At 41.4% G+C, this 14,635-nt stretch overlaps 1 protein-coding gene across 2 annotated transcripts in view; it reads right to left on the reverse strand.

Annotated features, from left to right (window-relative positions):
- map2k6 (mitogen-activated protein kinase kinase 6) overlaps window positions 1-14,635 on the reverse strand; it is a 40,877-nt gene that overhangs the window by 19,013 nt on the left and 7,229 nt on the right. For both annotated transcript variants that reach the window (XM_085467003.1, XM_085467004.1), the window contains one exon: window positions 678-744. In XM_085467003.1, coding sequence (XP_085323129.1) covers window positions 678-744 — 67 coding nt within the window. The remainder of the gene's footprint in view (window positions 1-677; window positions 745-14,635) is intronic.

The following is a 14,635-nucleotide window of genomic DNA, read 5'->3' on the forward strand; positions in this document are numbered from 1 at the left end:
ACTAATAACAAAACTATATAAAAATATTAGATTAATTAGATATATTAAATAAGATGCAATACACAAAATAAGAAATTAAAATAAGCAGAAAAATACTACACTATTAAACAGATACTTTTGTAATTTAAAAACAATGAGAAGCACAGTTAAACACAATAATGCAGCCACAGTGTTTCTGACATTTCATCTACAAGTTGGCTCTGAACCAGAAACGCCTCTGCAGCTGCAGGTTTCTTAATGAAGAGGACACACTTTAAAAATACACTGAACACTAACTCTTTTTGTTGGTTGCAGAAAACCTGTTCTTATCAAAAGTCAGCTGCAGACTGAGCTTCATGTTATCAAAAATGTGGAGAAAGAGCTCCAAACAGAGGCTTTTATTGTGGCGAGAACGTGCAGTTATCAGGGTAATTAAGACCAAAGAAATTTACTCTTTCATGTTCACACACTGCTTGAGGGTGTGGCTGACTGTAAAAGCGTGCTTACAGAGAAAGATGGTATTAGTGGGAGCGTAACTTCCTCCTCCTATTTCCTGCTGCTGCACAGATTTTCATTTCACATATTCAGCTTTCTGACTTGATTTAAGAAAGGGTCAGACGTGCAAACCGGGATAAATAATCACACAGATAGAAGCATGCGTGCATGTTTCAGTAACATTCTGCAGAAATGACACTTACACTGAGCTGGTACTGGTAGCCTGCTCAAACGCCTCCTTGGGGAGCTTGAGCACCCGCTTCCTCTTACCTGAAAACAAACACAAAACAACACGAGAGAGAAGCTGTGAGAGTTACAGCCGCATGAACAGTTTGAAATAAAATACACCAGGAGACGTCGTCAGAACCACTGACTACAACTGGGGAGTATTTGATACAGCTTGATGATTCAAGCCACACTGACCACCAGCATTAATGGTACATAGAGCTGGGCGATATGAGATTTTTTCATATCACGATATGTTTTTTTCATTTCAGGCGATAACGATATCTATCACGATATAAGCCAAATAACTATATTTGTAAGATTTAAATGTGCCGTTGCTCACAAGTAAAATGTGAAATAATCAGCAGCTTGTTTTGATTTAAATATTTATTTCCCATAATAAGTTCAACAGGGTAGATGTACTTAAGGAACATGAGACTTTTTCAGATAAATAAAGGCAAATATTGCAAACTACACAAAAGGCAGCCGCTAAAGTGTTTAAGTTTCAAAATAGAACAAACGAAACAGACTAAACTGTCAATTCCACTTAGAAACAAAATATTAATTCTAAAACTAAATCTTAGTTTGTTTTACAGAAGAACAGACAAAACTGACTAACTTTTGTCAGTATCAAATAAACTGAGAACTAAAAGGAAATTCTCAATCTCTCCTTGTTGTATAGCTGAGCTTTTCAAACAGTTTTAACAGTTACTTTAGTCTGACAAAAGCCGAATGACGAATTAGCGCTTCCAGTCAGAGACTGAGGCTACGTCCACACGTACACGGGTATTTTTGAAAACGGAGATTTTCCGTTTTCGTTTTAAAAATAATCCCGTCCACACATAAAGGCAGAAATGAAGGAAAACGCTGCTATGAACATGCCAAAGCAGCAGGTGGCGCTAGATTCCTAACCGTGCAGAAATGTTGGCCAATCAGAAGTCTAGAAGCCTCGGTGGGAAAAAGTAAACAAAGCTGGGGCATAGAAGCAGAACAGAGTCGTGTGTGTGGACGGACAGTAACTGTGTGTATATGTAAGCATTTAAACACTGCAGAGAGTAGAATTAACAGTAACAGTATTGTAGAAATTCATTTCACCGAAACAATAACGTGGCGCACAGTGTGACGCATGCACCAGTTTATTGTATTTCCAGACTTGCTTTCGGCACATTTACAGTGCACGCTACTCTGTTTTTTGTCAGACTTGAAATAGCCGAAATACCTTCACACTACGGAACTTCTATGGCTCTTCCGTTCGACAATCTCTCCGGCATTGGAACCATCATCTGTTTTCTCTTCGGTCACGCTCGGTTGATTTTTCTAGTCGGCACACTCATTTCCTCCATTACCCACTGGCTGCTTCCCAAACAAACACACGTGCGGCTTGGCACTTGTGCTGTACGTAACAAGTCACGCGACGTGACGCTGCGGCTGTGATTGGTTCGGCTCTGCGCTACTTAATTTGGATTGGCTGACCTTTTAAAAAAAAAAAAAAGAGGACAAGAGCGGCGAGGTCTATCGCGATAGCTTAATTTCTCTATCGAGTAAAAGTTATATCGCGATACATATCGTTATCGTTCTATCGCCCAGCTCTAATGGTACAAGTTAATTGTGGAGCTGCGAGCTGCTCAGATACAACAGGGCAGCTGTGCATGTGCAGCTCTGCACGAACGAGGAGAAAGGAGGCAGAGGGAGACAGACACCGGGGAGTCTATTTCTGTCTCCCAGTGAAAGAACAGCAAAAGCTTTTTTTCCCCCCAAACTAATTGTTGACAAGCAAAACCTATCCATTATCTTCCAATTATCCAAAGTTAGGCTGCTGTGGCAGCAGGCTCAGCAGGGCATTCTAGACGTCCTTGTCCCCAGCAGCACTTTGCAGTTCCTGCTGGCGTCTCGTCCCAGCTGGGCGTGCCCCAAACCACCTCAATTGGCTCTTTTAGACATGAAGGAGCAACGGCTCTACTCCGAGCTCCCTCAGCATGTCTGAGTGCCCTTACTCCGTCACCCCGGAGCTCGTCCTGCTCGTGCCTGCAACCCTATTCTTTTGGTGACTACCCGGAGCTCACAGGTTACAGGCTCTCATCACCACAGCAGTCCAGTACAAGCTCATTACTGCTGGCTCAGCAACAATCCACCAGCCTGCCACCTCTCAGCCTTCTCAGCATTCCTGAAGATTCTGAGATGAAGTGATTTCAATGAATTTATCCTTAGTGGTCCCACCTGGAGGATGACCAACTTCATGAGAAATTTGGTTTTAATTCACTTAATGGACTGTTTGTTTGTATCACGTTTCACTTAGGGATTTGTGATTAATGAAACTCAAAGTGGTGAAAATCTTTCCAACTTTGTTGCACATGTGACACAGAGCTGAAGTGTGGAAGCAACGATTTCTTCATCGTCTACCTGATCTGTCTGCCGAGGTTAGCTCCTTGAACTGGTTTGTGGGTTGCCAAGATGTGGGTTGAAACTACACAATCTGGCAACATTGTATATGTATTTTAGTTGTTCATAATAGAGTCTGAGAGTCATACAAATGACTACATTTTACCTGCAATGACTGCAAAACTGTGAGATTGTCTTAAAACTTCCATACAAACAAATATCAAAGATCTGTGACATCAAACCAAGAGAAGAATTCTTTCGACACTTCTAGAAGCAAAAACCTCAAGATGACAGTTTTGGTTGAATTACAGTAAATCACATATCTGCTGCAACTCCCTGTATTTGTGCAAACTTGTGTAACAGTGGAGTCTGAGTGAAGCTCAGAGCAGCACAGAGCAGACTCATGAGGCTCCGGAGGATGGGTTCACTGGCAGTGGAGCGTACCCCAAAATGAAAGCATACTTAACTTCTTAACATAGCTCAGGATGAGAGATCAGTTCATCATCCTCCTCGGCCTTTGTTTTCTCCCCTTCGGCAACACCAGAGCGCTCGCTCTGTAAACCTGATTATGTGCATTTTTCTGTCCATTCAGCCAACGTGCAGCTGTCAACAACATTAAAAGCGGGAAATTCATAAGAAATACCTGCATATATCTGCACTCCAGGATGATCAACTGTTCAAACACAGATGACCTCATACTTCAACAGCAACCGGCCACTGAAAAGCCAAAAACGCCCACTGCTGCAAAAGGGACCGAAAGATCCCGCAGTTAGCACTCCCTGACCTGGGCTGGATCAATCTACAATGCGGTGCTTTACGTCTGCATTTTTCCATTTTCTGCTGATACAGCATCTTATCCGTACTCACGCTTGGATGCAGTGGGTGAATCCAGATCCTAACTGACACTGAGACACAAGAAGCCGAAGGAGAAAAGGAGATCTGGGAGCCCAGGTGTGCTTGCTCCATGTGGAGATGCTACACTGACAGTTTAACGGCCAGACGCCTCGTTAATGCGCGCACTCGAGTGTGTCGATGCTCTCCTCGTCTGCAGGTAGCAACTGACTCCAACCTCCTCAGACTGGCTCTTAGCAGCTTAGCCCAGACAGAGTTTGCTCATCGTCAGATTCATTTCCAGATGGGTCTTAGGGGGAAGAAATGGATAGATATTGTGCCTCTGCTCACCCCCATCAGCCTGCTCTACAAAAAGCAAAACCATGCAGTTTACACCCACATGCAGGTCTGACCTTTGGTATGAGACACCTGCTTTCAGTTTAGCAGCTCAAAACAAATGAGAGGAAACCCTGGTGTCTATGCATGTTCAACGGGCCAGGAAGTGACCCACTAATATCCAAATATGCATGTCTGAAAAATAACAGAAATGTCTGGAGTCAGAAACTTTGCTCTACAATTTCACATCAATTACAGAGTAAATTGTCAGTTAAATTTGACCACAATAAAGACCAAATATGGGTCAGATTACTGTCGATTCCCAGTAATGAAAATAACATTAACGGGAGCTGAAGTTTAGCTCGTTGTTTCCAGCTGTTGTGTGGATCCTGCTACAAACACACATTTATGTGCATTCACTAAACACCACTCACACCGCTGGTAAGCTAATGAACTATGACAAATTCCTGATACGTGAACGCTGGACTGATCCGACAGGCGAGCAGTCGCGCGCAGAAAAGTCTCAAATCTGCCGTTAAATCATTTGTTAACAGTTATTAAAGAGTTTCACTTATTTTTGCTCAGTTTGGTTTTTTTATTTCATTATAATTTATAACTGGTAACAGAGTGAGTGCCTGAAATGAATGAATGCACTGTATGAACGTGTGAAAGAAGCACTAAGAAGCACTTAAAGTAGAAAAGCACTAAATAAGTAAACTACAGCTCCATAATAGATGGCTGTAGTTACTGAGAGATCATCGTCTCATTTTAGAGCCTTGAGATGAGCCTCTTCATCACCTTCACCTTAAAAAGAATAACAAGACTTGTAATTGACCACTCGTTAGCCAATGAATGTGTGGTTTCACAACACAAACCCTCCATTTTGAAATATTTTCAGAATGGACTTCTTTTTTTTTTTAATGAACCAAAATGAGTAACTGGAACCGGAAACTGGGCAGGAAACGGCTCACAGACTTCTGTAGAACCAGAAGCCTTTTTGCAACCACAGCAATCAGATAGAACGCAGCTTTGATGCACTTCCACGCAGGCTTCCTTTTTCTGACCCCGAAGCTACGCCCAGGTTTTATTCTGTCCTTGCAATAAACACGTGTGTCTGTACTGTTGTTCTTCATCTGGGTTGTGAGTTTCATCAAACTGACAAAACAACAGCTGTTTGAGCTCAATGTGTCATTTCAGTTTGTTTTTTATTAATCTAAAGACACTTTTGCTCATTTCAGTGTGTATGGACACATTTCTATGTGGCCTTAGTGATAATAACTACTTCAATGTGGCAACAGGTAGTCTATAATGCACATTACACACATGCACACACAAAAAGTGCACTCAATAATTACACAGCCATATATCCAACAGGCTATATCATGTGCAGACAGCATCCTGGAGGATGAAATAAGGAATTGTCCTTGTCCTGTTTCTTTATGATGAACATGTGGAGAGCACAGACATGTCTGTAGATCTTGCGTAATTCCTTCCTTCCTGTACTCATAATGATTTTTGGGTTTTTTTTTTTACTCATAGAGGTTTACACCCACATGTGTATCCGAAATGCTGAAGAAAGCCACGTGCTATACGCATAACAGCGAGTGCTGAAATTCTTATTAATAGTCTAATGACAAAGTTAGCACATTTTATTGTAAGTGGCTGCGGTCAGAAAGCAACACTGTGCAGCTCCCAAAGACACAGTCGCCATTCACACTTCTGGCATGTTGAAAGTCATGTGTGAATGAGACGTGCACGGACTGGTTAAGGTTTCTTAAACAGTCAAACTATCACAGAAAAATGGCCACAAGATGACCCGCTCTCATTCCCGCAGAGTCAAACACAGCTGCCGATCTGCAGGCCCCGCTGCAGCACGATTAGATGCATAGGAAAATCTGCTCAGCGTGATATTCTGACACATGGGTTAACCGTTCTTCATGTTGTGAATGGACACATTTAACTCAAACCACAACCTCTTCTCAAAGTTGACCCGTGAGTTTTGACCAAACTCAGCTGTTAGTGAAAGCAAAAGTAGATAAGCAAGTGAAAATGAAAGTAAACAGTGGCTGAAACAGGAAAAGAAGAGCGGTCTGAGTTCACCGTCTTGTGATTTATCACTGCCATATCACATGGCCCATAATATGCCCTTTTAAACAAGTTTCAGACATGACAATGATGTTTACAGATAAACCTAAAAAAAAAAAAACACCTTTTATTGATGATTCTTATCATAAGGTGCTGCCAAATTTTACATATGGTGACTGATATTGTGGGACCTTATGTAATGTATGTGCTTAATTTAACCATTGCTCAAAATACACTGCTGCTGCTTATCGCCCACATTTGGGGGCAAAATTCAACCCCAATGTTAAAATACAAACTTCAGATCCTAAATTTGAACATGTTCCTTTAGACCCTCAGAGACAACAACAGACAGAACAATTAAGAAAGTGGGTGAAGCTGTAGTTTTTCTATGTGTATAACTCGGCAGAGTTATGCAAAAACTGTCATTAATAAATTTATGAGGACACAAAAGCATGAAGGCTGCTTGTCAAAGGGTAATCAAACCACAGCGTTTGCTGCCAGGCAGTCATGTTGGATCTGCTTGCGTACTTCCCGGTGAATGGATGGAAAAGCATGCGATGCTTGGAGCAGCTGATGCACGCTCAAAGGTAACATTTAAGGAAACCACAGAGTCTGCTGCCCTTTGATGTCGTGACATGTTATTTAAAGGAAAACTCAAGGTGTGGCTCTTCAAAAAGCTGACGAGCACTGCCAGAGCAATTACTCGGATTTCTCACATTGCTATCCTGAGATAAAACATACACACAAGTGACTGTGAGCGGATCTGTAATTTAAAAAAATAATAAATAAAAAAGCTTAAGTCAGATCAAACACACTCCTGTGTGCCCACATTTTTTCCTAACAGGGTGTGATGCCGCTGTGCTATGCGGCCCTCCACCGGTGGCCTCTTGCTGCCGGCCTCCTGGTCTCCACTTTCCAAAGATGCTTTGTTATACCAAAATGTCACTTTGAGCCCCTCCTACGTGCATTTACACAGACAACAATAGCAACTGGAAACCAGCACTGTGCTAACAACTCACACTGAAGACCAGAAAACACTCATAGAGATGACACCTGCACGGAGTCTGCACAACACACTTAAGCAACAGCCTTGTAGAGACATACTTAAGTATGTTTTCAATGTGCCTTAACAAGTCTGGTGGGTCTCTGGCAGCCAAGGCAGCTTCAGGAAATACTTCATTCCTGGCAGGAATTTTAGGTATTAGTCAAAGAATTCTTGGTTAAAAGCTTCAAATGAGTTCCACTCCTGAAAAAAAAACACAGCCAGTGTGTTTCAGTAGGAGACCAGGAGACAATTATGTTTTATTAAAGTGGTTTATCACATTAGCAACTAAACAAATCCCCCTTTCCCCCCAAATACTTGCATAGATAATTACAGGAATGTTGCACAATCCCCATAAACAATTCTTATCAATGGTGCTGTGAAGTGAACTGCAGTGTAGTATAAAGCTAGTATCCTCTGCTATTATATTCCTCTGTATCTAATGTATATCTCCAACAGCAGACAGACCAGTGTAGATACTGTACACCTGAGTATCAGCAAAATAACAACAACTGTACCTGTATATTAATTGTATAGCCAAAACTACAGCTAGCTGGCTAACCGTTCCCTTAGCAGCCACTCCAAATGTTAGCTTCAAATCTCTGCTTTGTTACAGTCTATGAACTGTTTGATATTACACTGAGATAAGTATCAGAGTTTTGGGAAGCTAGTCAGCTACCATTCCCCCATATATGATTTTGTTTGTGATATGTTAGCAAGTAAGATATAAATAGTGAGCTAACGGCAACTTAGCTAAGCTGCAGAAACAGCTAATGGGTAGTTCATAACGATTAAGCAAGTGGACAGATAAGCCCTGGAATAAATTAGGGGATTTCTTCCCTTCACAAAAGTATTTTACTTAATGGGATAGCGTGCACATTACCTTAAGATCAGATAGAAGAAAGACAGCTTAGGAGAGTATTTGATCCAAAAACCAAACAATCCTTTTAGGAATCAAATAGTAGCCTAAATCATCATTCAGTCAAACAGGCTTCATTAGATAAAACACTTTTATTCTGGTTTATGTTAGCTAAACTTGTCTGCAACATCCATTGATGCTTATCACAGCAGCTACCTGGCTAATCTTAGCCTTCCTCCTTGGCAGCAAAACACTGCCTGAAATAGTGAGGACTGCATTTACTGGATATATTGTAAAACATGCCTTAGTTTATTCACCTGATAAGAAACATAGCACAGGCAAGATACCAAGAGCACCAAAGATGCTCCCACTGGGGGGGAGGGACTGTAGTTATAGTATTTCTAACAGAGACCACATGGTTATTATGGATATGGTTATACAACACAAGCTATTGTAGAGTAAGTTCAATATCAAGTGTCAACCACATGCCTAGAGACCTGGTGCCAACAATCTGCAAACAACCAGTCTACCAGTCAATTGCTAGTGTGCAAGGTTGCAAGGAGACATACAGTGTCACAACTTTTAACAACTTTGGTTGTTAACAAATGGACAGCGACTTGTCTGCAAATGCTCAAACACCTGTACTGCACTTGAAAAGTTTGATGCAAACTGAAAAAGAAGAATGTTTGCCTTAAAAGTAAAAGTTCCACCTTTGTAAATATGTTACAATATTAGCACAGCCTTTCCTTTGAAAGGGAACATTCTACCCTTCCAACTTAAAAGTTTCACTACATCTCAGAGAGTAAATGGCGAGTGTTTCCAGACACATTGCCATCTTCTACACAAATGGTAGGCAACCAAACGAATCACACTGAGATTTGTGGTGATTTCACCTGGCAACAGCCAGAAGCCTCCAGGAACCAATCACCAGCCGGTCAGGAAATACACTTTTTTTCCTAAAACACTACCGATTTCCGGGAGGTCACCAACCAGTCTCGAGGCCTGTATGATGGAGATCTTAATAAACTGTGCTCAGAAAGGAGGAACAGATAAAAATACAGCAGAGGAAAATCCTAAATTTATTCCTGTTATAATGTAACAAATACATCAATTAATGAAGCATATTCACAAATTTAGTCCTTTTATAGAAGCTCAGATTTACCAGCTTTTGCTCTGCGCTCACAGCACCATAAAAATAAACATGTAATTTCTCTTTGACTTGCTTTAACACATCAGTCCGTTGATGAAGATCCAAAGATCCCTCCATGTCTACATTTTACCGGAATATACAATGTCTACAGCAGTATATTATAAAGAAACTACAAAAAAATAAAAATACAGCATTAAAGCATGAATGAATCAAACCATCCACTTGACAACTGCCACTGTTTTTTCTCCATTTTAACATCAGCTGGCATACTAAAACAGCATTCAAAGTGAGTGCTGCCTGGACAAGGCCAAAAGATATTTAAGGAGATAAAGTGATATTTATATGATGGAGAGATTTGAGACGCCAAAGCATGACTGCTAATTTGCCACAAATGCTTCTCGCTAGCTGACTGGAATGACTACAAAAACTCCACTTCCTGCTGTTACAGTAACTTCACACTAAGTGCAACACAAACAATGAAAGCTGACAGGACACGGACCATTTCATTTCAATAGTTTAACGCTGTTTTTAATTATTATTACTTGCAAAAGATTTGTGAATGCAAATTTAAAACTGACAGGAAGAAAAGATACGAACAACACTAGTGTTTCCCTTTAGGAGACATGGGTGGATTCTATCACTATTCAAAAAAGATGCAACATGATAAACAATCAGTTTAAGCACTAAACACAGTCAAAGAAACCACAGCAGAACAGAAGTAATGAGTTCATATTTAACTTTTGCATAAAAGGCCAATAGCACTTTTTAACATAATATTCTCTATAGGTGAGAACAAGAACCGGCAATAACAACAACTCATCCGTGCTTCTCAGCCTGATGGAACTTGAATTGGATTTAAAAGGTAACCTGGTAACAAACAAATAAAAACACAACCTCTGTAGCGGAAGTAACGACAAGTTCCACATTAAGAGAAAGGAAAGATTAGCACTGTTGTATGCATTAAGCAGACCTGGAAGTTTGTCAGATGATTGACCTCAGTGTCAGGACAAAAGCCTCACTGTGTGATCACACTGAAGCGACAGCATCCTTTTTCCTCCACAAGTGAAAAATGCTTCTGCCTTACAGCAGCAAGGAGATCATGAGACAAGAGACAACATGTTCCTCAAAGCCAGGAGACAGCGTTATTCTCCACACTATTGCGGGAATATTAACATGCATGGCATATTCCAGCAAAATCAGTGGCAACATGCAGCAGGGCCAACATGAACAATAAGGGCAGTAGGTGCAAAATGCATCTAAAGCGCTGCTTTAGATGCATTTTGAGGGCTGCACATCTCAAAATCTGCTGCAACTCTGATGAGAAATGACAAGAAGAGAGGAGCAAACAGAGGTGTAGGAAAGAAGCCGAGAGAAGGTGGTGGAGGGTTGGAGGGGCAGAGCATTATGTAATCTCTGTGGCTGGAAGGAAAATGCACAAGCTCAGCTTTGTAACAAAATACAAGACCACATCCTTAAATTATGCTTCAAGTAAGGATGTTATAGTGCCAAAAATTGACAATCAGCAATTTCACAATTTTTGCTACACTCTTCAAGTAAAAGGACAAATGAGGGAAATGAATTTAAATGAGGGACCTGCTCATTGGCAGGTCTCTCGTTTAAATTTACATCTACCAGAAGAGATTCAGACGCTTTTCCTCACACTGCAACTTTTTATACCCCATCATTTAAGGGCCACGCCTTGATATCTTGGTTATGTAACGTAACCGCAGATTCTATGAGTCCAGGCTACCTAACAGTTTACAAATGCTAACACAAAAAAGAAATGCTAACACAAAGAAAACGCTACATTACATGGTACACAATATTTTCATGCAGCGTTGTTAGCATTTCCCAAATTACCTGCATCATGACAGCTAAAGTCTCTGCTAGCCAATGCTAGCTAAGTTTAGGTTGCACTACAAAGTAGCCCTCAACAGGTCAGTGTTCACTGGCTTCAGATCAGATTTTAAAGTTTACACATACTCCACACAGCTTTGGCATTCATGCAGACAGTTAACGATAATGCTAACATTACACACATTAACTGTGCTACCTCCTAAAACATTGGATATTGCAATAAAAAATAAAGAGCTTATTTGGTTCACATCCGAAGGCGAGCCAAACAAACAGCATTTCCTATAAAACAGCTCACTTTGCAGTGGACTTTGGGTTTTCTAACCATGCAGACCTTTTACACACACTAGAAAACTTTAGCACTCAAGCAAAAACTTTATACATACAGTCCATTTTATTCCAGGTTAAAGAACAAATTGCTGCAAAGCGAGAGCTACCACTTAGGTTGTAGCCAGACAGACAATGTAAAGCTAAACCAAAAATCCATGTTAAGGGAAAGTTAAAGGCTTAAAAGCCAGCATGGAAACTGTAATACAGAATTTGGATTGAAAGGAGGAAACAACTCAAACTTATCAGATCTGAATGCCTCAAAGAGAAAGAGTGTGAACACAGTCTTTCCATTTAGCTACTTTCTTCCTGCTTTGATGCAGAGTCCTGGTAATTCATTGACTTTGGTGCCGACTTGTGCAAACTACTATATTTCAGTTTGATAGGTAGTGGAGTGGAATTATAACATAGCATGATAAACTAAAGTGCTTATTACTCAAGACTGCCCGTCAGTAAAGTACTTGCATAAAAAGGCATTTCAAAGCATACAAGGAAGTGTAGTGAGCAAGCTAAAACTATTCTTTCTTCAGATTATGTTACATAACTGACATGCACAACTCCTTTTATTCTTGCTGAGCTCAATATCAAACTTGAACACTGTGGTAGTGGCAGTGTGGGTTAATTAAAAACAGCAGTACATATCATTCCCGGTGATTTGCAGCACATGAGCTCAAGTATGCAGTGAAATGCCAGAGGGAGGCCACGGGAGATGAGCGCCTGCACGGAGACACTCCTTGTTCCCACTGAAACCGGCGAGAACAAGGAAGGTGAGTAATTAGATATAACACGCGCAATTATTTCTGTCTCAAGAAGTGACGGTGACAAGAGAAGAGCCGAGGGAGACAATGCTTCCAGTTTCTGCCCCACCCAGCATGAGCATGCAACCAGCCTTGCATGTCATGCATGACAGTTTGAGAGCAAGAAAAAAGGAAATAATGCAGAGAAGAATGTTTGCAGGAAAGACAGTGCTGCAGAAACAGAGGCAGAGTGCATACAGAAAGCCTCAATGTGTGAGGGCCTGAGGGCTAATGAGCCCGGATGACGGGGGGAACGCATGGTGCCAGCTGCTAACCCACACATGCACTCCGGCTGGAATTCCAACAATCCCAAGAGTTCCTCAATGGAATTCCACAGAGCCAGAGGAAGAGAGATCAATCACAGAGGGAGGGAGGAAGCAAACAACAAATACTGACACAAGGACAGTAAAAGACAGCAGCACAGAGGGGAGGGCGGCTGGTGGCTGGTTTGAAAATAACTCCAGCCAGAGCCCCTCGGCTGTTTGTCCCCCCTCCGACCGCTCTGGCAGTTTGTGAGATACTCTACACTTCCAAAGATTGCAGCTCCTTTAGGTTACAGCTGTTGGAACCTCCTTTGGGAATCATGTCGTCACTGGCTCCTGCTACACTTCCTTTGCACTCAGTTCAACCTGAATGATTCGCAGAAAGCGGGGTGTCGACTTCAGGTCACTTCAGAGCACAAATGCTGTTTCAACAGGCTGAAACCAGGTCAAATACCTGAGAACAAGACTGCAAGGCCTCCCAAGGCTTAAATATGTGGGGACATCAAAGATCTTGCTGGCTTAAACACTTCGCTTTGTGTCTACTTGGCTGGCTAACTGACTGGTTTGCCAATAGAGTTGTCCCATGGGGTCAAACTAGCGTCACAAGTTTAGATAAAAAACATTTAAAGCTTCTCTTAGACGACTGGAAAGAAAAGCGAGTGGACTTCAAGTCTGTTGAGGACTTTTCACCTCTCATCCGGAAGCTTCTTTGTCCCTTTAATGGGCCGTTGACCCACTATCGATCATGTGCCCCATCACACAAGTCAAGGTGTGAAAAACTGTGTGAGTCATTATCAGCCAAGATTTCAGGTGAAACCATTGTGAGACCTTGCCTCACCCCATCATGTGACCTATTGAGATCAACTGAGGCAAGATGTGAGCGGGCGTTAAGGCGCCTGGGAAGGATCTCAAAACTGGATCGTAGGTGGATTGTATGAGGGGTGAAGCATACATAAATTAGTTCAGTCGCTTTTCTTTCCAAGCGCATTAGATTACCATGACCTGGATGACTGGCATCTTCCTAGTGCTATTTTTTAATTTGTTGCTCAACAAGTTGGAGAATATTTTCATGTGAACAACTACAGACGACATGAATTCAACGTATATCAAAAAATAGATAAATTACTGACGTAGTTGGGAACCAACATCCTGGACAATCCAGGGGCAAAACCAACCAATGTGCATGTGGGCTACATGACAAATACGGCTATTTTAATAATGTACCCACCAGCGGGGAAGAGTGTTGACTGCCTCTTGTACTCATGACGGTCAACAAATAGGTCTTCACCTCCAGAACACTTAAAAAAGACTGAGTCACCGATGCGGCATGAACTATAATTTCTGCATCCATACAGTTAATATGGGAGACCGTGTCCTTGCATTAAGCGTCCTTGTAAGATAAACCGAAATTAACATCTTTGACCTGTTTTAGATTACATATGGCTGTTTGTGTTGCTCCTGCAACTGACCAATCACAATGTTTTGATGTTAAAGCTTTGCAAATTGAGGGAAAATACTAAAATAGGACATGTAATGTGTTGAGATAAAGAGAAGCCACATAAAGAGAAGACCATGGGGGGTCAAATAAATGACAAACTCGGGGAGTAAATCTGAAGATATTCATTGCTGTCAGTTTTTGGTTAGGTTTTGCCACATTAACTATGGATTAAAATACTTTTCAGGTTGGCCTTTCTTTGTAGCCGACACACCGGTAGACACATTTCTGCCACGTGCATCTTTATCACTCCCAAGGTGCCAAGCTGTGACAGAATGAAAACCTGATTAGACAGTTACATTGATGGCCCTGGAGCCATCAATAACAATATGAAAATATCACACTTTGCCCTGTGATGCCAAGGAAATGTATTCGTCCATCCCAAGTCAAAATTCGATCCACGGCCGGAGCCAGAACATGTGGAATGAACAGGCAAACAACTCTGATGGAATTGGTTACTCATCAATTCAAAAAAAGAAAAGAAAAACAAGGATCAAAGGCAGAGGACATGAGAGTCC

This window comes from Copadichromis virginalis, linkage group LG8, assembly GCF_057382275.1.
Source record: "Copadichromis virginalis isolate Kocher_CV1m ecotype Utaka linkage group LG8, C_Virginalis_male_GT1.1, whole genome shotgun sequence".
Lineage (NCBI taxonomy): Eukaryota > Metazoa > Chordata > Actinopteri > Cichliformes > Cichlidae > Copadichromis > Copadichromis virginalis.